This window comes from Ptychodera flava, chromosome 15 (genome assembly GCF_041260155.1).
Source record: "Ptychodera flava strain L36383 chromosome 15, AS_Pfla_20210202, whole genome shotgun sequence".
NCBI lineage: Eukaryota > Metazoa > Hemichordata > Enteropneusta > Ptychoderidae > Ptychodera > Ptychodera flava.
This window is the reverse complement of record NC_091942.1, coordinates 8,814,165-8,840,219: the sequence shown is the minus strand read 5'-3', so window position 1 is coordinate 8,840,219 and position 26,055 is coordinate 8,814,165. Positions and strand designations below refer to the sequence as shown.

Below are 26,055 nucleotides of genomic sequence, written 5' to 3'. Positions count from 1 at the left end.
TATGTACCTTCGCTAAACTACATATTGACACATCTCACCCTGTGATGATTGTGGCAATATAAAGTGATCAGTAGATACATATGGCCAATAAAAAGAAGCATAAATACTCACCCAAATGACAGTATTTTCCAGTGTAACCGCGCAAACACATGCACATGTATCCCCCAATCAGATTCACACACGTTCCGCCATTCTTACAAGGGTCTTCTGACCAAAGACACTCGTCCACATCTAGTAAGTGAAATACAAACAAACCATGATTTAGAAAATAACTGATGCATTATTAGATTCGCATGATTTAAAACTGCAACGGAAGTGTACGGGTTTTACATAAACATTAAAGGCCAAATAGCTGTATCTTTTAGCATTACTTTTGTGATTTTACTTTTGCTTTTTCACATAGGACTGCGATTCAATGTTTACACAAACATTTAATCGCAGTGTAACCTTTATCTTGTTCGAAATTGCACATACAGTCCCAGTTGGTAGTTAAGAATAAGTGTATACAAACACCTAAATTAGTACATTCTCACAACTTATTCTAGTTTAACAGTAAAATCATAAACAAATTGCTAAAAGATACAGCCAGAGGGGCTTTAATGTTGAACAAATCTGAAAACACTAAATTATGTGTCTTTAATGACAAGTTATCAGCGATAGTTAAGTTGACAAGAATCACATTTTTTTTTGTGTTATTAAAGCAAACGCTTGAACATCTGTAAATAAATCGCAGGAGAAGATATGTAAACATAAGTCATATCGATGGGTAATGGTGGGCAACTTAAAGATATCCGGATGAAAGCTGAGCAACCACTTGAAATGACAGAAGCCTTACTTTTGACAATATCCTTCCTGCAGATCTAATACCATTATTACGGAAGGAAGGGAAGACACATCCACATATAGGCACATACACATATAGTTACATGCATTTTGTATACCACAACATGATGTCTCTGTTAGCATTTCTAAATAGATCAGTGCAGTATATAGCCAAATCACATTTTCTTTGAGAGTAGCTGTTTCACTGCATTTTATGGCTATCGGAAAGCCTAAATAAACATTTTTCATGGTACATGAAATACATTTAATATGCACATGGAATTAAAAAAAAAACACAAACAAAATTGTTTTTTCCTCAATTTATTCTAGACATTGAACCGTAATTGTAAGCTGGATGGTTACTTGCAAATTCCATCCCTTTAAAAGAAATTGGGGAGGGGGGGGGGGGTACTGTCAAATGTTTTAACCATGGCAACAGTAAATCAAGGGCAACTTCACCTTCAGTGCAGTCTGATCCTGTCCATGCTTCTGTACAATCACACTGATCACCGACAAGTAGGGCACCATTCTGACAAGATTTTACATCTGACAGTAAAGACAGGAAAGGAAGGGTTGCGGTCACAAAAAATTGTAACAGGTCATCAAGAATTGTAACAACTTAGCTCACTTACTAAACCACTTTATCTAAGGATAGAGACTTAGTTAGCAGCTTTGACTGTGATATTCTTGCTAGGTGACTAGGTGCTGAATGTTGTTAGTTTGCATATACTTCTGAATGTCTCTCCTGGGTTGATAGGTCTGCTAGTAGACAGACTGCCCCTTAGGTTATCTGAAGCAAAGTTTAGCGATGACTTTAGCAATGAATTGCTTTGATCTTACCTTTGTGTGCGATGTATCATGTGTATGACCATGGGTATAGATGTGCGATTGTGTCAAAAGCTCTATAGCATGTGGCGGGATCGTCAGTAAAATGTAAGAACTGACTTGGTCATTAGGATTATCGGATATGTTTTGATGTCATATTGGTTATTGAACCACTCTTTTTAAGGGTACCCTTTCAGTTGAGCGGTTTTGAATCTACATATAGTGTCTGCCCTGCCACACCTCTGCTACTCAGTCCTCTCTGAGTGGAAAATGTGCCTTTCCCAAGTTATAGATAAACCTGAACAACAAACATTCTTGCACGTGATTAAGCTGTTTGTCATCTTCTACAAGTGACAACAAATAATATCCGATCTTTTGAATAGCTGAACCTCTAACATTATCGGGCAAGACACACAATGTTGTAGCACAAGTTATCACCACACTACTGTTGTAAATGTTTTGCAATAAAACATACCAGTTTGTCCTTCTTCTCGTCCACCAATCTCGTCTGGCACAAAACCCATAAATTAGGGCATAATATTTTTTAAACCACCAGGTTTCAACCCACCTTTAACCATTCACACTAAGTTTTCATCTAGTCCACCAGTCTTGTGAAATCCTTACTCTTATTTGTCCTGTACTATCCCACCACAATTTTAATGGGACTTCTCCTCGCCTTCCCCTGTATTCTCACGTCAGGCCTAATTCTATGATGGCTAGTCAAGTGATTACTGACGTTCTATCCACATTTACATCAATATATCGACAGCCAGCCTTCCCAAGTATAGAACATCTCTGCAAGTGGTGCACAATGTTACTCCATCTAAATGTAATAGGCCCTCTCCTTAACCTGAAATTGTAGTCCAAGTTTACCAGCTTTCAGTTCTTTTAAATTATGTAAACTTTTTAAGACAGCATATTGTCTTAAACGTCCATGTATCAGCCATTGTAAGGGTTCCACATCATCCTGTATCAGTCAATGTAAGGTTTCCACACACATATGGCAGGTTATCGTTAAGTTACCTTTCAGTCATCCAGACATAATGCAATATTATCTAGTACCAGGATTAAACCTAGCCAGGAATTTCTCCATTAGAAGTCCAAACCCTACTTCAAACACATTCTGTCTGTTTCAGTTCATCATTAGCGTACTGTGAAAGTACACAATGCCCTTCAACAGCACATGATGTAACTCACATCAGCTTGCACAGTGGTTCACTTTCTTCCCACCCTCTCCATACTTTACGTGGATGCAGAATCATTCTCTAGTCATCAACAGTTTTTATATTACTAGTTGCATATGTCAACCCTGTGCGAGAATCTGCAGATTTAAACTATGCCATATGCCTGTGACATTTGCTGATACATGATGGAAATATAGGAAAGTGCAAGTTCCGAATAGAATTACATAGTTTTTATATGAACTATCATGGCAATGTTAGACAGGGTAATGTGTGAGGAAACGGAAGATAACTCAACTGTTAACTGGAAATCACGTATCTATGCGGATGAGATGGAGGAATGAGAAGATTTTTTTACGGTAGGATGGAGTGATATCATTACATACAATGGGAAAACTCGGAAAAGATCTGTTGATATGTGGGTGTTAATGCAGACAAGAAAGTCAGAAATTTATTGTGGCCATTTTCTCACAGAATTGGGCCTGATGCAAGAATACATACAGGAAGAGGAGAGGATAAGAACCATGAAATGGAGGATTTCACTGGCAGGGACCAGTAAAAGGACAACCGTTTAAGGCTGGTGGACTGGATGATGTTTCTATGTTAATGGTGATTTGAAACTTGGTGAATGGAAAACAATACTATCCCTTCTTTGAGATATTTATGCATTTTGTGTAAAACTAGAGTAATGAAGCAAAAAAGGGCAAATCTGACATTGGTTGGTTATCATAGCTCATACAACGAAATTCTTAGTACTGCCCGAGAATGTCAGAGGGTAATCCTTTCCGAATCAATGGATGTTACTTGAGTTTTTCGGGATGTAGAAGATAACAAACAGCTTCTTCAGTTTATCTGTTTCCCAGGAAATAGGCATATTTTCCAGGCAGAAAGAAATATTCATGTTAAAATATGACTGCATACCAGTGGTATGTTCACAAGAGTAACCACCAACATACGTCTGTAGACCAAAGCACAGTCATTTGACGACAATTGTTCAGGGTATTGGATGAACATTATATGCAAATTAATACACAGTTATGTTAACTTGGCCAAACTGGTCAGATAGGTTTTTCCCTAGACCAACTTCAATTCGGTCAGCTACATTTCTCAAAACTGGCTTGAACCAATTTTACTAATTTTTCCTGGGAAAACTGAGAAAATACCCTTTTCTGCTATGCGCCGGCTTTAAACTGTAGTTTCCGAACAGCTACTATGAAGTTCATGACAGTGATGGTGATGATTCATGAATGAATACTTGTGCCACGGAATGAATACTTGTGCCACCTTTTATTACATAAGAATACTCATTCGCATTTGCAATGTCTTAGAAAATTGGGAAATATGATAACCAAAAGTTGCTATGTCAGACCGGGACGTCATCTTTAAAACACCTTGAGTTGCCACGAGTACTCAATATGACTTTACCCAATGCCAACTTTAATGGAATTTGTTAGGGCATGCTATATTTTGTAATTTCTGGTAATGTATTATAATATTATCAGATAACCGAGAATTGAAGACTCACTGGCATCAGAGCAGTCAGTACCACCAAATCCGTCTGGGCACAAACAGTAGTAGCCACCATAGGCATTTCGGCATACTCCATTATTCTGACATTTCAGTCCTGTTTCACACTCATCCAGATCTGATGGAAAGGTTTAAAGATGATTCAGGCATCAATAGAAAATAGGGTTTGAAAATAATGTTCACAGAAAATACACAGTGTATGGTGCAATTTTTACACAGCTACTTGCAACTTGACATGTTGTAAATATAGTTCAAGGACAAAATATGGCCAATGGATATGTCCTTCAACAGATATATTTATTACCTAAAATGTCAACAAGAGTTATCTTGCAATGTCATATAGTGATGATCTTAGAAACGGCAACTGCAAATAAAATACCATATGAAGACAGAGGGATTCTTGGTGTTATCACCATAGGTCCATGTCTTAAACACTCCTCTATTTTAAACGAAATGTTAACAACTTACCAATTTGACAATTTGCTCCTCTATATCCTGATTTGCAGACACAGTTGAATCCACCGATCACATTCTGACAAGTTCCTTCATTCATGCAGATATACTCTGATAAACACTCATCAACATCTTGACAGGAAATCATACAAAAAAGTAGATATTGCATTAAAATAGTAAAAATGAATGTATCACCCACTCGCTACCATGCTTAGGTGATGATGGTCGGTACAAAATCTTTTTCACTTAATAGTACTTGTTATCCTGTCTCATTGTGCCTCCAAGAACACTCCAGATCATTCCTTATGTGCAATGGTAAATCTATTGTGATGTCCACTATGTTTAACAAAATAATCGCAATCATACCAATCCATAATCCAATAACACTAGGTCAAAATTTGTAAGACAATAGTTGTAAACATAGACACAAAACAGCACAGAACAGACAGTAAATAGACGGTACAAACAAAGTCAAATTCATGAAAGAAAGATATATGGACCTCTGGCCAAAAGACCAAGAAGTGATGTCAGGTGTTTCGAAAATAGTAAGCGCATCCTGCCCCACATGTGGCACCCGCCATATATCAATCTGTAAGTCAGATAGGTAGTGGTCACTAACTAAGGCCCAATGTCACGATGCCATCAGTGATCATTTGTCGAAGAGAGATATTGTATTTATCTACCAGCTTGCGATACCTGCCAAAAAAGCGTTTGAATGTAGAGACAAGTCTTGCTAGCTGCTCATAAAGCTCTGAAAGTGAATTCTTTAAAGGTCAAATTCTTCTATTCTTCAGTAGTTTAAGGCATATATTTAGTCGCATTAAAGTTTTTTGAATGAATTACCTTCTGAACAGGTAACACCATACCACTGTGGTGGACAAATGCATGTTGAACCAACAGCCGTGCCCCCATTTTGACAATGTATACCTGAAACATCAATAACAGTAATGTTATCTGCTGTTTATTTTGCAGAAATCAAAACAATGACCATTTCCAGATTTGTGTGTACCTGGGTAGTGAAAAGAGAAGCATGTGGACGTAGAGGAAATCTTTTGATACTAAAAACTTGAGGTAACCAAAAAGGTAATCAATAGTATATACATTTAATGACGTGCTGGCCACAGGCTACAATGATAATTTCATAGTGGAATATAACATTCTTTTTCACTACCACCGAAGGGACATCCTGCGCTATCCTGTTTTGCGATAGCATCAGTCAACAATCATTCATACAACATCCATGAACCCTATGCCCAGTAATTGGTCTGTGTAGGTATATCCTTTACCTATGTGACAGTTCACGCCTACCCATCCACTTCTGCAATTACAGTAATAGCCACCTCTGAGTTGTTCCGTGCACACGCCTCCGTTTTGACATGGTGACGAGTCACATTCATTCACGTCTGTTTAAGATACACAATAAACACAATGAAATGGTGGTGAGTTCGAGACCCGGTTCACGACCCGGTAGGTCCAGAGTAACGGACTCACTGTCTGAGGATGGTGAGTTCGAGACTCCAGCACGGTGTTGTGCCCTTGAGCAAGGCACTTTACTCCTCGTGCTCCATTGGGGGAGTTAGTGGGTTATTTACCTCATCCTGTAATTAAGCTAACGCCTGTTGGATGATGGACTGAATAAAAAAAATGATCGTTTAGCCTTGACTGTTCTTATATCCTCAAATTGAAGCTATATTACTTGATTACTTGCAAATACTTCTATTGATATTGCAGTGAAATATTTGTTATTACTGATTCACTTACAGCACTAGCATCAATAACGAAATTATCATCAAAGTCACTGCAAGTCAAAGTTATTTGAACGCAGAATGTTCTTCATTTACAGATATTCACACTCTTAAATTTTTACAGTTCTTTTCTCTTGGAAGCTTACTTAAAATAATAACATTTATTTCTTTTAAAAACGCACTACACATACGTCTAAGTGCGCTTTACACGTTTAAATCGACAAAATATCAGTAAAGCAAAAGACACAAGACATTTAGAGCGTAAAAACAACAAAAAGGTTAACAAAATATGTACATGGTTAAAATGATGAAAAATTCTACAGAGTAAAACAGTCAAAGTATAAAAATGATTTAAATCTATGGAAAAACAACAGATAACAAATATATCTTTACATATGTATGCAAATTCAAGATCAGGGACAGATAGTAAAGCTGATAGTTAAATAATGGTGCTTGTAAAGGGATCGTGTGGTAGCAGTGCATTTATCTTATTCTGTAAGGTGGCATTATGTCATTGCGTAGGGAATTGTTTTATTTTTATTTTTATTTTTAGACTCACTCTAATGGAAAGAACAAACTTATGTGGCCGTGAGAGCGCAGAGGGTAACTTTTGTTATGGGAAGACGGCGCTGGGAAGTTCGTAAGGTCAGGAGGGGGCTCTTGGGAAATATCATAGTAGAGAGGGGAGAGGGGAACTTTGGGGGCGGGAGAGGAAGTACTGAAAACAACTTTCCACACAGCTTTTTGAAATTAGCCGGTAGGCTGCCCCTGAATATTTGTTTGTGAAATTACATACCTATCTCACAGTAATCGCCGATAAATCCAGGACTACATATGCAGCTTACTCCTGACGTTTCTTGGATACAGGTGCCATCATTAAAACATGGGAGGAGGGCACAGAATACTGGCATTCCTATAGATTATTTTTTATTATTGGAAGAAACAAGAAAATGAGACGATGATGAAGATGGCATCTATATATAGGAGACTGTTTTCATTGTTGCTTGTCCACTATACATTTTTATGCTGGACATTATTGTCCACGAAGTTTGTCATGCTAGCGCTAGTTTTTGTACATTGAAAAAATATATATTGGATCATCTGATTGCACCATGAAATGTACAAAAGAATATGGTAAAGCCTGTAATGGGTTTACATTTAGTAATTGATTCTCTGTCACTGCAAATAATCTAATCAACCACTTTGGGAACAGCTTGATTGCCACATCTACTTAGAGGTTGAATTTGGTGACATAAAATTACGTTGTTCTAACTGGATCAAATATTATGTCTGAAATGTCACGAACACACATAGATGGTTTAAGAAGAAGTCAAGTAGTGCTAGTGTGTCACGCTGAGTGTAGGAGTACTGGTATGTATACCTTTTTCACAATGGGTTCCGGTCCAGCCTGGCTGACAGGTACAGGCACGACTTCCATCATTTAATACACTGCACAGACCCTCATTCTTGCACGGGTTATCATAACAGATGTCTTTCAAAGAAAGGGAAAAGAGAAATTATTTAAGCTGTGTGTTTCTGTAGTCTACTGTTGAGAACGCATACAATACTATGACTGTGTAATACGACTTTTACCTCATGATTTTCGATAAAGACAGGTAATATTGCTATCAATATACCGCAATATCAGAATACGTCTTCCAATGTAGCTGTTTGATCGATTTGATCGAATTCATATATCATAAATAGTATTGAACTCTGTGCAGAAATCTACTTGTCTTCAGTTCATTTGCATATTAAAAAATTGATCAAGAGGACAACTTCTTGGGCTAATTATGTATCAGGTCATCAAAGAGCGTATGTTGGGATACATTTTTCCTCTATTAAACTCATTTTTTTCCTCTATTCACCTTATTGTTTTTATGCAAGCTATCAATACATCTCAAAATAAAGGGGTGGAGACCATAGTCCATCAGAGAAATGGTGACATCATAATGTCCCTGTGATGTACATTTTGTCTGCATACATACCTATCTGCTGACAATTGATGCCTGTCCACATGTCTTCACACCTACAGATGTAGCTTTCAACCCTCTCCAGACATGTACCGCCATTCCTACACGGATTGCTGATACAGGGTTCATCCCCTTCGGGCATAAAGTTGATATAATGAGTGATATAATGAGTAATATATTCTGGGCAAAACACCAAGTTTAAGAATAACCAGTCTTACAAAACATGATGCGTCTATACTATTCTCAAAACGTCATATTTTGTGTCTTAGAAACACTCAATGGCATTATCTCTACCTTAAACTGTAGCGTCCAAAGTCTTTTCCTTTGTTCAAACTCGCAAGGCACAATTTGAAATAATATTTTGGTGTATTTCTCTTTTTCGGAAAAACACGACATTTTATGAAATGGTTCAATATGACATTAAACTGGTCCAATAATCACTTTTATTCAAGGTAATACATTACCAGGTCCATTGGACATTTGAGATCTACAAATTTAAGTAGGACCATCCTGAACCACTGATAGTTAGTGGTGGTACCAGGTGTCCGGAATGGGTAAGCGTACCCTGCTAGCCTTCTATACCCGTCAGGATTGTCCAAAAATTGTCTAAATATTGTATGAAGTGATACAGTATATGAATCACTGTATTAAGTCAAAGCCGGGAATGCTGTCGCTAATCATTTGAGTGACCGAGGTGTCATATTTGGCCACAATGTCATTATATCGACCGTAGAACTTTTTGAAAGTCCTCACGAGTCTTTGGATGTATATCCCTGTCTCACTAGTTTTGATACTAATAAGCTGTGTCTCATTTGAAAATCCGCGTAGGAATCCGCGTAGTTTGGCAGATATTGTGCCTCTTTACTTTGTTAGCATACACATTTCACAATATTGCGATACCCAGAGATATGCGTGCTAATTTTGAGATAATTATGTGCCCTTCTAGAGAGAACGAACATAGAATGACCCTTGAAAAAGTATTTAGCGTCTATGGGCAAACTTTGCTGACAAATTTTTAACTTTAGAGGGTCTTGTTTTTGTAGTTTATAATTAGCATTATGTTTGAATACACTTGTTTATATTAAGCTTCAAAATTGTTATGATTGCCCAAGCCAACCTTAACTAAGGTTTTATATTAAGAGAATAAGCATGCTAATAGACTACGACCTCAGAGACGACAATAATGGCATTGCACCTTTTACAGAAGCATAAGTCAAATAACTAACAACCCGAAAATAACGAAATACTATCCTTACATGGTATTAAGTTATCCATTAGTCTCATTCTGAAACCTCTTTCTGTCTTGTCGTAGTCACTCCTAAAGTCAATCCACACTACATTACTTGTGGATACAAAATTTGGTGGCGCTTTTGAGCCACTTTGAATGAAGATGATGCTCCTTCCTGGGTTGTTACCGTTTCCGCCTCTACTAGTAGCATAATGCAGTTCAGTGACAAAGTCCTCCACAACAACTCGAATGCGCCGTCCCCATTCAATGCTGACGATCCAGCGACAATATTCATTGTTGCTGTAGTTTGTCGGGTAGTTTGGAGTCTGAATTTGGATATATTCGCTGATTGGAATGGTCAGATTGACAACGCAGCCAATTGCTGTGTTAATGCAGAAACAAGAAATACCAATGCATTATTGGAGACAGAAAAGAATCATTGCATAGTAGGGGCATGTTTTCGTTTATGTTCAAGGCTTGGGCTTTGCACCATGAACTTTTGATGCAAAACACTTAACATTCAGCAACAGCACCGATCAAAGCAACAAGATGACTTTTTTCATAGCCTCCATTTCTTCCTATCGTAATTGTTTCTTTTTGGGTTAGGCATACCACTCAAAGAGAAGTGTATTAAGGATCTAATTTTCAAATTCAAGCTGGCTTTCGATCTATTTTAAAAGAATAAATTAACACATCACTAGATGTAAAAACTGCCAAGCTCATGTATGTGATGCCAGCTATGTTAACGTCTGAATTGTCTATTTCAATCACTTTCAGATATTAGTGACTGCCCAAAGAGCAGAACAGAGATAAGATTTCTTGATTGCATGATAGACAAACTTTTACACAAAACGCTGAAAAGTGAGAAATAAGACGTTGTATACATACCTATTTCACACCTTTGACCAGTCCAAACTTCTGGACATCGACACGTGTAATATGTTACCCTGTTCAAGCAAGTTCCACCATTCATACAAGGATTACTCAAACATGGGTCTATTTCTGCATTATCAGATAAAATAAAGGCAAAATAAAGTTTCACTGTCGGCATAACAACTAATATGAGCTGGTTTGGAAACAGGCGACTGAGTAGCAATATAAAAGATATATCCCTGAACACTATATTAATGCAACTGTCAAGCCTTATTCATCTCATTTACAACCTCTTTTAATTCCGATCCTTTATTCTCTATGATATTTTCTACTATTGTTGATCTATGTCACGGACAATAGGAGGTTAGGGTTTTAGAGCTATTGGAATAGATAGTCTCTGTGTCATCTCATTTTATGTACAATGAAATACGATGACAAAATAAGAAAGCTGTATGATGATTTAAACGTGTAAACAAATCAATTGAAACCTCAAGAAATACGCTATTAAGTTCTACATATGATAGCCATTCTAAACTGTGTAAAATAATCGCAATCATACCAATCCATAATCCAATAACACTAGGTCAGAATTTGTAAGACAATAGTTGTAAACATAGACACAAAACAGCACAGAACAGACAGTAAATAGACGGTACACAAACAAAGTCAAATTCATGAAAGAAAGATATATGGACCTCTGGCCAAAAGACCAAGAAGTGATGTCAGGTGTTTCGAAAATAGTAAGCGCATCCTGCCCCACATGTGGCACCCGCCATATATCAATGTGTAAGTCAGATAGGTAGTGGTCACTAACTAAGGCCCCATGTCACCGATGCCATTAGTGATCATTTGTCGTAGAGAGATATTGTATTTATCTACCAGCTTGCGATACCTGCCAAAAAAGCGTTTGAATGTAGAGACAAGTCTTGCTCTGGTGTAACCTTGATTTAACAGTTTGTAAGAGAGATGGCCATGTCTCTCTACAAATCACCATATGAACTGCATGGTCTTGCATAACGAATTAGCTGGGAAATGTATACCCCATAGGCAGGTGAGAGTGGAATATTACTGATGAGGTGTGGAAAATTGATTATACTAAAGTTGAAATCATCTCTCTTGTCATATAGCCTAGTAGAAAGGTGACCATTAGAGTCAAATGCAAGTAAAATGTCCAGATATAAAGCAGAAGAGGCCGTTTCTGTAGTTTCTTTAATCTCCAATTCTGGAGGATAAATCATAGCGAGATATTTACTGAATTCAGAGTTATTAAATAAAATAACATCGTCTATGTATCTAGATGTAAGGTTGAAAGTTCGAGCTACAGAGACCTTTTTCTGCTTGATAAGGTTCTGGATAAATTCTGCCTCGTATGAGAACAGAAATAAGTCGGCAAGTAAGGGAGCACAGTTAGTGCACGTTCCCATAGGAATTCCTATACAATGTTGGAAAACTTTATCATTTCTAAGACAACTTCTGATAGAAATGATCTTACATTTAGAAGACCTGAATACCAATGACTTGAATTCACATGTAAAAGGCTTACATTGTAGCGGAAATGATAAATCTAATCTTTGACTTTGGTTTTCTATTTTTTTTGAAATTTGATATACACACTTACCAATTTGACAGAATTCTCCTCTGTACTCTGGAAGGCACGTGCAAGTGGCGTTTGTACAGAAGTTGTTGCAGGTTCCACCATTTTGACAAGGATTAATGATACAGGCATTAATGGCTAAAGTATAGACAGAAAATGAAGTTGTGTTTATTTGCTTCTGCCTCGTCAATATTTTGTTGCAACATTTCCCCCGATCCAGTTTATGTTCAAGAGTTTTATACATATGCCACGTTTTGCTCAATTTTACACAATATGAGAATATGATAGGACCATGCAAGTTAAAAGTTTCCTTTTTACTAATGTTGCCTCATGCTTGGCTTATCCATAATAAGAAGTGTACTGAATTTGTACTTACTTCTAACACACTATCTATATGATTTTCACGACACATGAACAACTGTGCAGCAGGTAAAATTATACCTACTCCCACGTTACGTGCTGGTATCTATTTATTTTGAATAATTGTCGTTTCCCTGAACTACTAACAAGGTACCATTTATTAATATTAAACGAATTAATAAAACACAAATTCATCTGATTGCAACATGTACGCATAAGCATGAGCTAATATTTGAGGATTGAATTTTGATATTGATACATACGGTTTTCACAATTCTGCCCTCGATAGCAGTTCGTACACATGCATTCGAAGGAGGCCTGATAGTTGATACAAGTACCCCCGTTACGACATGGTGCTGACCGGCACGCATCAATATCTGGTGATTACAGAAACCATGGATAAGGATTTATAAAATTAAAGTTCCACATTTTGTAAACCAAGTTTTATGACAATATATAAAGTTTTGATATAAAGCTGAATGTTATCTTTATAATTGTAATTGTCCATTTCATGTGGCAAGAATGTTTTCAGCACAGATGATTCTTAAAGTTTGATCTCAAAGGGGAGAAGCAAATGTCATGAGGATGCTGTATGAGTGAAAAGTAATCGCAGACTTGAAAATGGCAAATGATATTGGCTTACTTCATTTATTCTTTATTGAATATGAATATGTATTTTATTAGTTTTGCTGATGTTTGAGGTAGCATGGCCCTCACCACATGTAATTTATATATTTTGAAATTTATTGTGACTTACTATTTTCACAGATAACTCCCCTATACCCTACAGGACAGCGGCAGTTGTAATACGTACAATAATCATCGCAAGTCCCACCATTTATGCATGGGTTGTCGGAACAAGCAGTTACAGCTATTCGCACAAGGGGAAAAGGAAAAAATGCGATTTCATTTAAACACTGCCAAAAGGTTATTCAGACGTCAAACACTTTGGCCTGTGAAGCTCGGTTTTCAAACACGATTTATAATTTGATGAATATAACAGCCTATGGAATGAAAGTATTTGATTGTTCGAAACACCTTTTATCAGCAAACACTTTTTTATTGCTGATAGGTTAAACCCGGAGTACAACCAAGACTACGTGCCGTGGTTACGTCGGTTTCTTTGGACCGACATACCAAGATCTCATGTCCGTAATAAGTCTGAAAGACACCGCTTGTCCGCTTATTCAAGAGTAGACAAATCGGCAAAAGATTCTTTACCATGTTTTAAAGGGTGGTTATATAACAACGGCTCCATTTTATGAGGTAACGCATTATATGAATGTCATGCATGAGAACTTTAATGATGTGAGAAACAAACATTGAACGTCATTTACAAAAATATTGTACCCTGCCAACTCACCAATCTCACAACGTTGTCCAGTGTGGCAATTATCACATGTGCATGTGAAGGTATTGAGAACAGGACAGCCGTTTTGACAGACACCATTATTCATACAAGGATCACTGGAACATGGGTTAGCCACTGTATAAATATATTCAAGCAGAAGCCAGATGAAAACGGAACATACATGCGTGTTTCAGGAGCCACAATGATACATACTATATTGACAAGTATCAGCTGGAGGAACTTATTGCAGTAAATTCTGGCGACCATCAACATTCACATGTGCATCAGAATATAATTATAAACAAATCTATTGTTCCCACAGATTTCAAATGACAGGCAGACATAGGTATATCTTTCAGTCTCTGTATCTCTGTATATGACCGTGGTACATATAAAGGGGACACTCTTTAAACAGTGAGATGGAAATCCTGAAATTCGGAAATGCAAACAATGAAATTGACCTGAATTTTAACGTTTGAAAACACTAATCAAAGACTGACTTAAATGGACATAGTATACTTCAAGGAATGTTCATTAGGAATATTGCAGGTCACTAAAGGCTATGCTAACATCGATTGATGTTGTTAATTGATGTCGTGAATATGGTTAGAATATAGGATTTTGTATTACTGAACAATCACTGCTTAAGCCACACACCGCTTTAAAGTGTTCACTAGATGCTGGGCAAGTCATTGAACATGATGACAATCTTATTCAATTTTATGTATTTTCTTAAATTTGATGGTTTGTATTCCTGCTGTGTTTAATTGAGTGAATAACACTAATGTTGAGCTCTAAGGTATGTAATAACTTCTTCCAAATTTGTTTTTGGTTCGTTAATGCACTACCAATAGAAAGGTAAGAAATTACATGGTTTTCAGATAAAGTTTAATCCCCTGAGTGTTTTTGAGAATGTCAAAGAAACAAAGAAGTCGGCCTTTTTTCATAGGCCAAACCTCCTTAGTAATGCAAATAGAGCACAAAATACAATTGTGTGTTCTCCAGTGAAACACGTGGAGGCTAAAAGAAGTTATCTGAACGTTGATAAAAGCAAAGATGTCTTGTTGTTGTGAATCAGACTTTACTGAATTCTGCGAGTCAATCACAATTTTGAGCATTGAACAATAACAATGGTCAATACACACTTACAGAACTTGTTGAAAAGAAATGCTTGGACTTCAAGAAATTATAGAAAGTATAAAAAAACAATTCATAAACAAGAAAAAAATACTGACGAAACGGTGAAATCCTAAATCAGAATGTCAACTTCTTTAGCTTCTGGTGCAGGAATCGCAAATGGTTTCAAAAGTATATCTTTGCCTTGAAAGATACAATTATAGTTTTTGGCTCATACCTTTATTTTGTGCCCTTAGAGCAAATTCTTCACCAGCCAGTTCGGGCATTATTAGTGATGATTTTAGCCTATACTCTCAGTAACAAATCTTTGTTGCAACCTTATCATTTAATCTAAAGGTATTTTCTGGTTTAGAAATGGTGAAAAAGGATAAATGCAGAAGGCCAAGTGGGTTCATAATACACATCTAAAATTACGTGAACACTCACAGACATTACAGTTGTTGCCGGTCCAACAAAGGGGACATATGCACGTATATGCAGAACATGTTACTTGACTTTGCATGCATGTGCCTCCATTTTGGCATGGAATTCCTTGACAGATACTCATTGCTGTTGACGAGATTGAATATACAAATCAAACTGTTATTAAAGGGGTTGTTTTATATCATTTGATAAAAAACGCTAGACATTGAATATCCATAAATCATAAGCATAAGTATAGAAAATGATGAAAAATGACTAACAAAGACAAAGATCATTCACATAATGCCTATCACCATCTGGCCAGTTTACAATAATATTCCCAGTCATAGTGGCCTTTCATTTTAAAAAAAATATTAAAAAATAATTGAATTGTAGTTTTATGCAGAAGTCTTGATTGCTAGATGTACAAGAACTGTGTTTCTCCTTTTAAGTAGTTTTGAAGCAAAAATAACTATTTATATTTACTTACGGATTTCACAGTTAGTACCAGTCCAGCAACCAGTACAGCTACAAACATAAGAGTTGCAGAAGTTCTGGCAGTTGCCACCATTCTGACATGGATTTGTACGACAAGCATCCACAGCTGTTACAAAATAGCGAAAAAAAATACATATATATATATACAAAAAGAGAATGTAAAAGAATATGAAAGAAGCTCCCCGCCTTACTATCCGAAAGTTTGTGTTACGTTCGGTTTTGTTTCGTTTCGGATATTTGTGAAATAGGATTCCCACATTACTATCCGATTGTTTGTGTTACAATAGTGTTTGTTTCGTTTCGGATTTGTGTGGGCAAGTTTAGATTATTGTGTTCGAAAAAGCTTTGTTTGTGTGGGAAAAGCTTATCGCGAGCTGCAGCCAAACTTGTGGCGTTACAAAAGTTGACAGAGGGGCCTTTTGATGCTTACGTTTCGAAACCGAGTGTGATTTCTCATCAGTTGCATGCATCACATGCATGCATCGTAATTCAACCTTAAATTTAGATACATAGACGATCTTATTTCATTGAATAACTCTAAATTCAGTAAATATCTCGCTATGATTTATCCTCCAGAATTGGAGATTAAAGAAACTACAGAAACGGCCTCTTCTGCTTCATATCTGGACATTTTATTTGAATTTGACTCTAATGGTCACCTTTCTACTAGGCTATATGACAAGAGAGATGATTTCAACTTTAGTATAATCAATTTTCCACACCTCATCAGTAATATTCCACTCTCACCTGCTTATGGGGTATACATTTCCCAGCTTATTCGATATGCAAGAGCATGCAGTTCATATGGTGATTTTGTAGAGAGACATGGCCATCTCTCTTACAAACTTTTAAATCAAGGTTACACCAGAGCAAGACTTGTCTCTACATTCAAAAGCTTATTTGGCAGGTATCGCAAGCTGGTAGATAAATACAATATCTCTCTTCGACAAATGATCACTGATGGCATCGGTGGTATGGTGCCTTAGTTAGTGACCACAACCTATCTGACTTACGATTGATATATGGCGGGTGCCACATGTGGGGCAGGATGCGCTTACTATTTTTGAAACACCTGACATCACTTCTTGGTCTTTTTGCCAGAGGTCCATATATCTTTCTTTCATGAATTTGACTTTGTTTGTGTACCGTCTATTTACTGTCTGTTCTGTGCTGTTTTGTGTCTATGTTTACAACTATTGTCTTACAAATTTTGACCTAGTGTTATTGGATTATGGATTGGTATGATTGCGATTATTTTGCAGTTTAGATTCTTTCCTCAGTTTGTTTACGAATTTTTAAAGTGAATTAAGTGTTACTGTTCTTCAAGTAGCGAAGCCAGTACATTAATGTTTGGATCGCGTTGTAAATCTGTTTGGCTATTTGCATATTTCTAAATGTTGCGTAATTGTTTTTCGCATTCGTGTACGTAATCTTTTGTGACTACAATGACTATGCAACGACCCTTGTCGAGGGGTTTTGTGGTAATTTGTGTATTGTTTGCAAATTTATTTTTCTCGACTTTTTGGGTTCTCGACCGGTTTTGTTTCTTTTCATGAAAAGGTATATCTGAAAGTGCAAGCTTAATTGCTTCAAGATAACCTTCCAGTTTCGTGTCTTCTGTTGTTAGGGAAGTTCAGTTTGAGTTTTTTTTGAATGGGTGTTGTTGCCATTGTTTTTGTCCCATTATGTCGTTTGCACCATCTCGTGCTGCGTTTTGTTTTCGTTCCTACATATTTCTTGGGTACCCTGGTCGCCAAAATTAGGATGAGTTAGTGGATACACCCGGATGAGGTTTGAGTAAATCTGATCATTGAAACTGAAAAAAAATTATTTGTAGATTCTACTTTTTCATGTATGACTACTTCAAGATATTAAAAAACTATAATTTTAACACAAATTTTAGTGATTTACGATACATTTTGCTTTTGATTACTGGCCATACCACACTAAACCTGAATAGAATGTTGTTGCTAATAAACAATCACTCATGCACATTAAATAAATTGTGGGGCTTTCCTGAAATTGCGAATCAAATTGAGTAAATGAAGAATATTGGAAAACATTTTATTCAGGTTTACTGTGCTATGGCTAGTATTAAAGAGCAAAAGTCATCGTAAATTACTAAACTTTGTGTAATATTAGAGTTTTTTAATATCTTATAGAATTTATACATGAAAGAGTAGACATCTACAAATATTTTTTTCTGTTTCGACATCAGATTTACTCGAACCTTACCCAGGGAGTATTCTCATCTTCATTTTACTCCTCCACACTGAAGCGACCAGTGCGTGAGATCGGGATTTTTCAACACACTTCATTTATGCAGGCGAGATAACATTTAATAACCACTAATGGCGGGGACATTGTTGTCCCATGAATGAAAATTGGCATATACACTGGAATGTCGCACAGTCACCACCGTTTTGAATACAGGTCCCCTGGTTACTGCGTGGGTTAGGTTGGCATTGATTGACAGCTATTGGGAGGGAAAAGTTTTTGAAACAAACAAACGTGACTAACACTCTCAGTCTGTACAAGACATGCACATAATAGTTGGTGAGTAAAGTATCTTCACTCATAAGTGATTTCATTCCTTGTTAAACAGGCATGACATTAATGAACACGTTGATTTTTAGATAAAATTGTAACACTAAGAGAATGCCTCTTGCATCTCCATTTTAGATATTATTTGTCTTTTTGCCATTTCCTGGTAAAATATTTGTCTTTCTTCTCTTTCCTTGTAAAATCAAAACCTCTGTTCAATTAACAAACATCTAACTCATCGCAGAGTAGAATTGACAGTGAGTGTCTAATTATATTAGCCGAAATGAGCTGTGCAAGTCTAGAAACTAATGTACAGGCCCTGTGATGAAATACTTCATTTCATATGTCGACACATACGTGTTTGGCAAACATCGCCAGTCCAGCAGGGTCCGCAAGAGCAATGATAGTCTGTACACGAGTTTTGAACTGGTAGGCATAACCCGCGATTCCGACATGGGCTGTTCACGCATGGATTTATCGCTGAAATGAAACAAAACACCTTGTATAAATATCCTGATGTCTAAATTTGTATCAATTTTTAAAACAAAAATTTCACTTTTGAATCGTTATTGTTATTGTCTGTAAGGATATTCTTGTACTGAGGTTTTTTACTTAAACAAGGCCTGATGATTTATTTTTCCAAGCAAGACGGCTTTCGTTTGAGTTTGTATGTGAACCATTGTTATGTGACGATTGTTGTACATAAAGAGATACACTTCTGTACAATAAAGCCGGACTTTCTCACTTACAGTGTGATTTTCAAAATTTTGTTTAAAGAATGCTATAAACCGTGTCTGATAAAAGCCTTCACATAATGCAAGGTATCTAGAGAGAAAAGTGCACTACTTGATCCTATTTCTATACCTTGTATGCAGTTGGGACCTGAAAAACACTCAGAACACACGCACGTATATTCATTGCACTTTCCCGGAATCTGCCTTGGTATGCATGTGCCACCATTAGCACATGGGTTCGGTGAACATTGGTCAATCGCTGTTAAGAGAGAAGGATTCATTTTTCATATATGCAGGTAGATAACATGTAATTACCACTTATGACTAGGAGATTGCTGTCCCGTTAAGCAAATTTGGCATACACTCTGGAATGTTATACAGGCAATACCGCTTTGAATACATGTCCCCTGGTTACTGCATGGGTAAGGTTGGCATTGATTGATAGCTATGGGGAGGCGAATGTTTTTGAAACAGGCAAACATTCTCACCCTGTACAAGACATACGCATAATAGTTAGTGCGTCAAATATTCTTCACTTATTAGTGATTTCATTCTTTGTTAAAGAGGCACGAAACTAATAAACACATTGTTGATTTTCAGAAAAAAAACTGTAACAGTAAGTGAACCATGCATCCCCTTTTTAGATATTATTTGTCTTTCTTCTCTTTCTTTCGAAAAATAAAAACATATGTCCAAATAACACATCCAACACATCACCCAGTAGAAGTGACAGTAAGTGTCTAATTATGCTAGCCGAAATGAGTTGTGCAAGTCTAAAAACTAATGTACAGGCCTGTGATGAAATACCCCATTTCATAGGTTGACACATACATGTTTGGCAAAAATTGCCAGTCCAGCAGGGTCCGCAAGAGCAATTATAGTCTGTACACGAGTTTTGAACTGGTAGGCATAACCCGCCATTCCGACATGGGCTGTTCATGCATGGATTTATCGCTGAAATGAAACATTAAAAACTTTGTATAAATGTTCTGATGTCTTAATTTGCAGCAATTTTTTAAATAAAAATTACATTTGAAACGTTAGGGTTATTGTCTGGAAGTATTATCTTGTGCTTAAGTTTTTAATAATGACTTTTCAAAGCAAAGCCGCTTTTATTTGTATTTAAATGTGAACCATTGTTATGTGACGATTAGGCCGTGTTCAAAAACATGGTGAGGGGAGGGGCTGGAGGAATTCAGGGGGGATCCGAAAACTTTAGGGGTAGTCGACGGGGGACTTGGAAGTTTTACTCTGCCTATAGGGGGGACCTGAAAATATTTTGACTACCAACATTTTGATCTCGTTCAATGGTTCCAATGTTAGTAATAATTAAACAATATCTAGAACCGTTTTGTCGCATTTTATGTCTTTAATCTCGAAAAATCTAAAAATTGTATGATTATAATGCCATTACATTTTCGCAAAACAAGTTGGCCTTGTAATCAAACACAGTTTCTTGGTGTCTTTCTACAGCATGCTGAAAAACACAATATTCAGTTTGTCAACAAAGCCCATTTGTCTAAATATTGGTGATAATTAAATGATACAAATGCACGGTACACGTGGCTGTGTTGGCAGCTGAATACTGTACAGCTCAACATGCTGTAGGCAGTAGAACAAGAACGCAATTGCATAAACTGAACAAAAATATTGTCAAAATAAAAAGTTAGTACAACTACTGCCCTGATACTACATACTGGCAGTGATAGTGATACATGTAGCTCTGTCTCTGATGTAGTTTAAGAAAAGTTTCGGTCATAGGCACTCAATTGACAGTGAAAAATTCATCTACTTGAACACAAGATCCAGCCAGAGAGCAACACATAGAAGACTAGGGGACTAACAGTTACCATGGATTTTTGAATTCTGGCATATGAGAACAATCAAATATTAGAGAAAAAAGATGAGGTCATCGTACTTGATCTTATGCAAATGTACGATGTAAAGTCATTTTTTAGCTCCCATAGCCATATGTATATATGGCAATGGAAGCAATTCTTATAGGCTAGGGAACTGTTTGTATGTATGTATGTCTGCATATCTGTGTGTCTGTTTGTCTGTATGTCTGTATGTCTGTCCGTCAACATCAAAAACTCCAAAACCAATGCACATTTCATCTTGATATTTGGTGTGTACATGGATGATGGGCTGTAGATAAGATTTTGTTCAAATGAAGTTGTCATTGGCAAAAATATGTAAATTAAGTGAAAAAATGTAAAAACAGTCAAAATTGAAAAAACTCAATAACCACTGAGCAGATTACATGAAAAATTAGCATGTAAGTACTTTGGGCTGACCTGAAATGATTGTGCACATCTTGGGTCAGTAACTTGGACTTAATATTTTTCATGAATTTTTTTTAATTTTCTCCCATTTTTGGTCAAAAATCTTTTTCTGAAACCACAAGTCCCATTGATTTAAAACTTGGTTTGGAAGTGCATAGGAGTGACCTTTCCCAAATTTTGGCAAATCGTGGTGAAATTTGTATATTTTTACTTTACACGTCCATAGACTCCCATGTATAAGGCCATAAAATAGTTTATATCGTATCATATTGCAAAAAGGATGCAGTGACACAATTTTTAGTCCCCATGGATGAAGTCCAGTGGGCTTATAGATTGGGTCATGTCCGTCTGTTCGTCCATCCGTTAGTCCATCCGTTCATGCAGATATCTCGGATATTTTGACAAAATTTCATGTGACCTCAATGACCTTTGACCTCCAATATACATATTTGTCCATAACTCAGTAACCACAAGTGCTACCACCCTTCATATATGGTATGATGGGACACCTTATGACGCCTCTTATTGTAGTTCATTAATTATGCGCATATCTAATTTTGAGCGAGCCAATAGAGCGAGATGTCTGCTTTTTGGTATATAGGGATAACCTAGCAATACAATTTTTTTGACAAAATGTCACGTGATCTCGGTGACCTTTGACCTCAAATATACATATTTGTTCATAACTCAGTAACCAAAAGTGCTACACCCTTCATGTATGCTATGATGGGACACCTTATGACGCCACATATTGTAGCTCATTAATTGTGCACATATCTTATTTTGCTCGAGTATGTTAAGGCACGGCTCCCGCAAGGGCGCCCTCTATTGACGAGTGCGTTTCGGTTTTACTGGCTAAATCGGCACATCCTTCCACATTAGTCAAACTTTGTATATGTATTTTATAAAAAACGACTCCACAAAATAGTATTATGTTGATAAATCTCCGAAATAATTATTAATTTCACTGAATAACGGTATTTTTGGTTTGAAAATGGTATTGTCTGTTGGAGCACAGAATCCAGCTGGTAGACTCTCCCAGATCCTGTAAATAGCCACACTGTCCACGTTGACCCCACTTTCCATCACTAGCGCGACCTATACTGTAAGAAATTTCTCTACCGTATAAATGAATCGCCACAAATATCAGCTGACCCTTGACGACGACCTCCAGTACAAGCGTAATTGGGGTCAAACTGTGCCAGCACTTGCTTTCTTGGATAAAGAATTGCCAGCATGATATGACAAACATGTCAATATAATATTCAAATCAGCGATTTTAAAAAATAACAAGTTTAGCGGCTGGATTTTGGCATTTTCTTGTCGTAAATTTGGGACTCTAGCCGGCCCGGAGAATCCCTATGCAGGCCCCTGGGGAAGCCCATCCAGGGACCACATACAATGCTTTATGGGTAGAGACAGCTGACTGTATCCTAGTAACGAGGCAGTCGCGTCCATTTCAGCACGTATTCAGCGATCGCGTCGGTGCGAGAGCAGTTCTGGAGATCGATAAACTACTCAACCTCGCTTTTGTTTCTGACGATTTTTTGTACATGTCGTGAGTAGTGACAACCAGTTGATGCAAAACACCCCTGTCTGTCCTTAATGAATGATGGCGAAAACAAGAGGCAGGCACAGGGATCAAAATGTGCTGATGGCGGCAACCCCAGGCGGCAACAATGATGGCATAGCCACAATATCCTTCGTCAAACTGCGTTCATTCAATATGTATGTCTTCGTTGGCTCTTGATATGCCAATGAAAGAAACAGTGAAGTTGGCTGACATAAATAGCCGTTCCAAATTTCCCGCTTGGGTCTTTTGCCCACGTAAGTTGAAGCCTCGAAGGCTACACTCGCGAGTACTCGCAAACATACACGATCCGATTGAATCATGCTGAGCACCTGCGCTCGTTGAAACATGAATATTTATTAGTGGACATTTGCATATTCATAAGAAATTTCTCGAGCCTCGCCTTAACGTACTCGAGTGAGCGAGCCAATAGAGCTAGAGGTCTGATTTTTGTATATAGGGATAGCTTAGCAATACAATTTTTTTGACAAAATGTCACATGACCTCGGTGACCTTTGACCTCAAATATACATATTTGTCCATAACTCAGTAACCACAAGTGCTACACCTTCATGTATGGTATGATGGACACCTTATGATGCCACATATTGTAGCTCATTAATTATGCACATATCTAATTTTGAACGAGCCAATAGAGCTAGAGGTCTGATTTTTGGTATATAGGGATAACTTAGCAATAAAATTTTTTTTACAAAATGTCACGTGACCTCGGTGACCTTTGATCTCAATATACATATTTGTCCATTACTCAGTAACCACAAGTGCTACACCTTCATGTATGGTATGATGGGACACCTTATGACGCCACATATTGTAGCTCATTAATTATGCGCATATCTAATTTTAAGCGTGCAAATAGAGCAAGAGGTCTGATTTTTGGTATATAGGGATAACTTAGCAATACAATTTTTTTGACAAAATGTCACGTGACCTCGGTGACCTTTGACCTCAAATATACATATTTGTCCATAACTCAGTAACCACAAGTGCTACACCCTTCATATATGGTATGATGGGACACCTTATGACGCCACATGTTGTACCTCATTAGTTATGCACATATCTAATTTTGAGCGAGCCAATAGAGCTAGAGGTCTGATTTTTGGTATATAGGGATAACTTAGCAATACAATTTTTTTGAAAATGTCACGTGACCTCGGTGACCTTTGACCTCCAATATACATTTGTCCATAACTCAGTAACCACAAGTGCTACACCCTTCATATTTGGTATGATTGGACACCTTATGAAACCACATACTGTACGACATTAATTATGCACATATCTCATTCTGAGCAAGCCAATAGAGCTGGATGTCTGATTTTTGGTATACAGGGATAACTATAGGAGAGAAATTTTTTGACCAAATGTCATGTGACCTCGATGACCTTTTACCTAAAATATATGTTTATGTCAATAAATAAGTAACCACAAGTGCTATGTCCTTTGTATTTAGTAGGATGGGAGACCTTATGGCAACACACGCTTTATCTCATTCATTTTGCACACATCTAATTCTGGGCAAGCGAATAGAGCCAGAGGTCTGATTTTTTGGCATATAGGGATTAATTAACGATATAATTTTTTTTTTCAAAATGTCATGTGACCTCAATGACCTTTGACCTTGATTATACATATATATGCATATTTCAGTAACCACAAGTTCTATACCCTCCAATTTTTATAGGATATTAGACTTTAAGATGTCACATCTTGTACCTCATTTATTATGCGCATATGTATTTCTTGGCTGGCCAATACTGCTAGAGGTCTGATCTTTTTTCCCTATTTAGAACCATAACTTAGACATGCCTCATGTGTTTCAAATTGGGAACAACGACATAGACTATTTGCCCATAAATCTCAACATATACACTCCAGTGATACTTCTTAATGACCATATTTCCCTGTCCCATCAAGATGATACTCCTATTACAAGTGGGGACCATGTCATTGTCAATGACTTGTTGAGTTAATGGTTGTATCACAGTATTCGATATTTCTAATTCTGTATTTTTTCCATTTTATATTCTGAATAATACATTAAACATATTTCACTGTCTCCAGTACATTACATTGAAGTATTTTCACTTCATGCAGTTTATCCCTTTCACACATGTTCAATATCTGACCAGAGAACAAACACTAACTAGTCCAGGATGGGAGCTACAGTGTCATTGACGCTATTTTTTCTAAAATGACATAATTCAATATATAAAACCATTCATTTCAAGGTTCATGCAGTGAATGAAATTTTCGACATCTCATTGTACCAATAACACAAAAGTAAAACTTTGGATAGTAAAGACTCTAATTTAAATGCAAAATGTGTGACTAAATGGAATCGTTTATTTTTTATCAAATTAGCCATTATTACTCCCAAAATTTCTGAGATTAAAACATTAATTTCATGGAATATTTTAATCTTCTAGTATTGTCGATTGTGTAAAATATTTGTAAGTGGCATCTAAGTTGTATATGTCTTGTACATTTAAAAAATACGTTTTTTTTCGGTAGGTCACTGTGCTCATTTTTCACAATTTGGTAAAACGTAGCCAGGAATACACAATTTTCATACTCTCTCATGACTGTCATTTTGCGTGCTTTTCAGCTGGTGCCATTGACCTGGCCAGAGTTGGATAAAGTCAAGTCGGCTTAGACTAAGAAATCCAAAAAGTCCACTTATGCATATAAAAATGAATCAATTTAAGAACTTGCCCTAGGTATATGGCTCTACAACCTGCTGATAAGAGGTAGTGTTGAACATCTGCATGCAGAACGACACACTACATGTTTATTTTTACTCTGCGTGCATTCTCTATAAATATGCGGTTATATGGTAATTTGGGGGGACTTGAAAATTTTTGAGGGTATTGAGGGGGACTTGAAAATTTCTGAGTGTATTGAGGTGGGGATCTGAAAAAAAAAGATT

General features: G+C 36.9%; 1 protein-coding gene across 1 annotated transcript in view; it reads right to left on the bottom strand.

The window, feature by feature from the left end:
• LOC139152237 (neurogenic locus notch homolog protein 1-like) overlaps positions 1-26,055 on the bottom strand; it is a 191,826-nt gene that overhangs the window by 8,217 nt on the left and 157,554 nt on the right. Inside the window, exons 40-44 of the mRNA XM_070725378.1 lie at positions 5,652-5,735; positions 4,824-4,940; positions 4,354-4,473; positions 1,282-1,368; positions 112-231 (exon numbers count right to left, since the gene is read on the bottom strand). Coding sequence (XP_070581479.1) covers positions 112-231; positions 1,282-1,368; positions 4,354-4,473; positions 4,824-4,940; positions 5,652-5,735 — 528 coding nt within the window. The remainder of the gene's footprint in view (positions 1-111; positions 232-1,281; positions 1,369-4,353; positions 4,474-4,823; positions 4,941-5,651; positions 5,736-26,055) is intronic.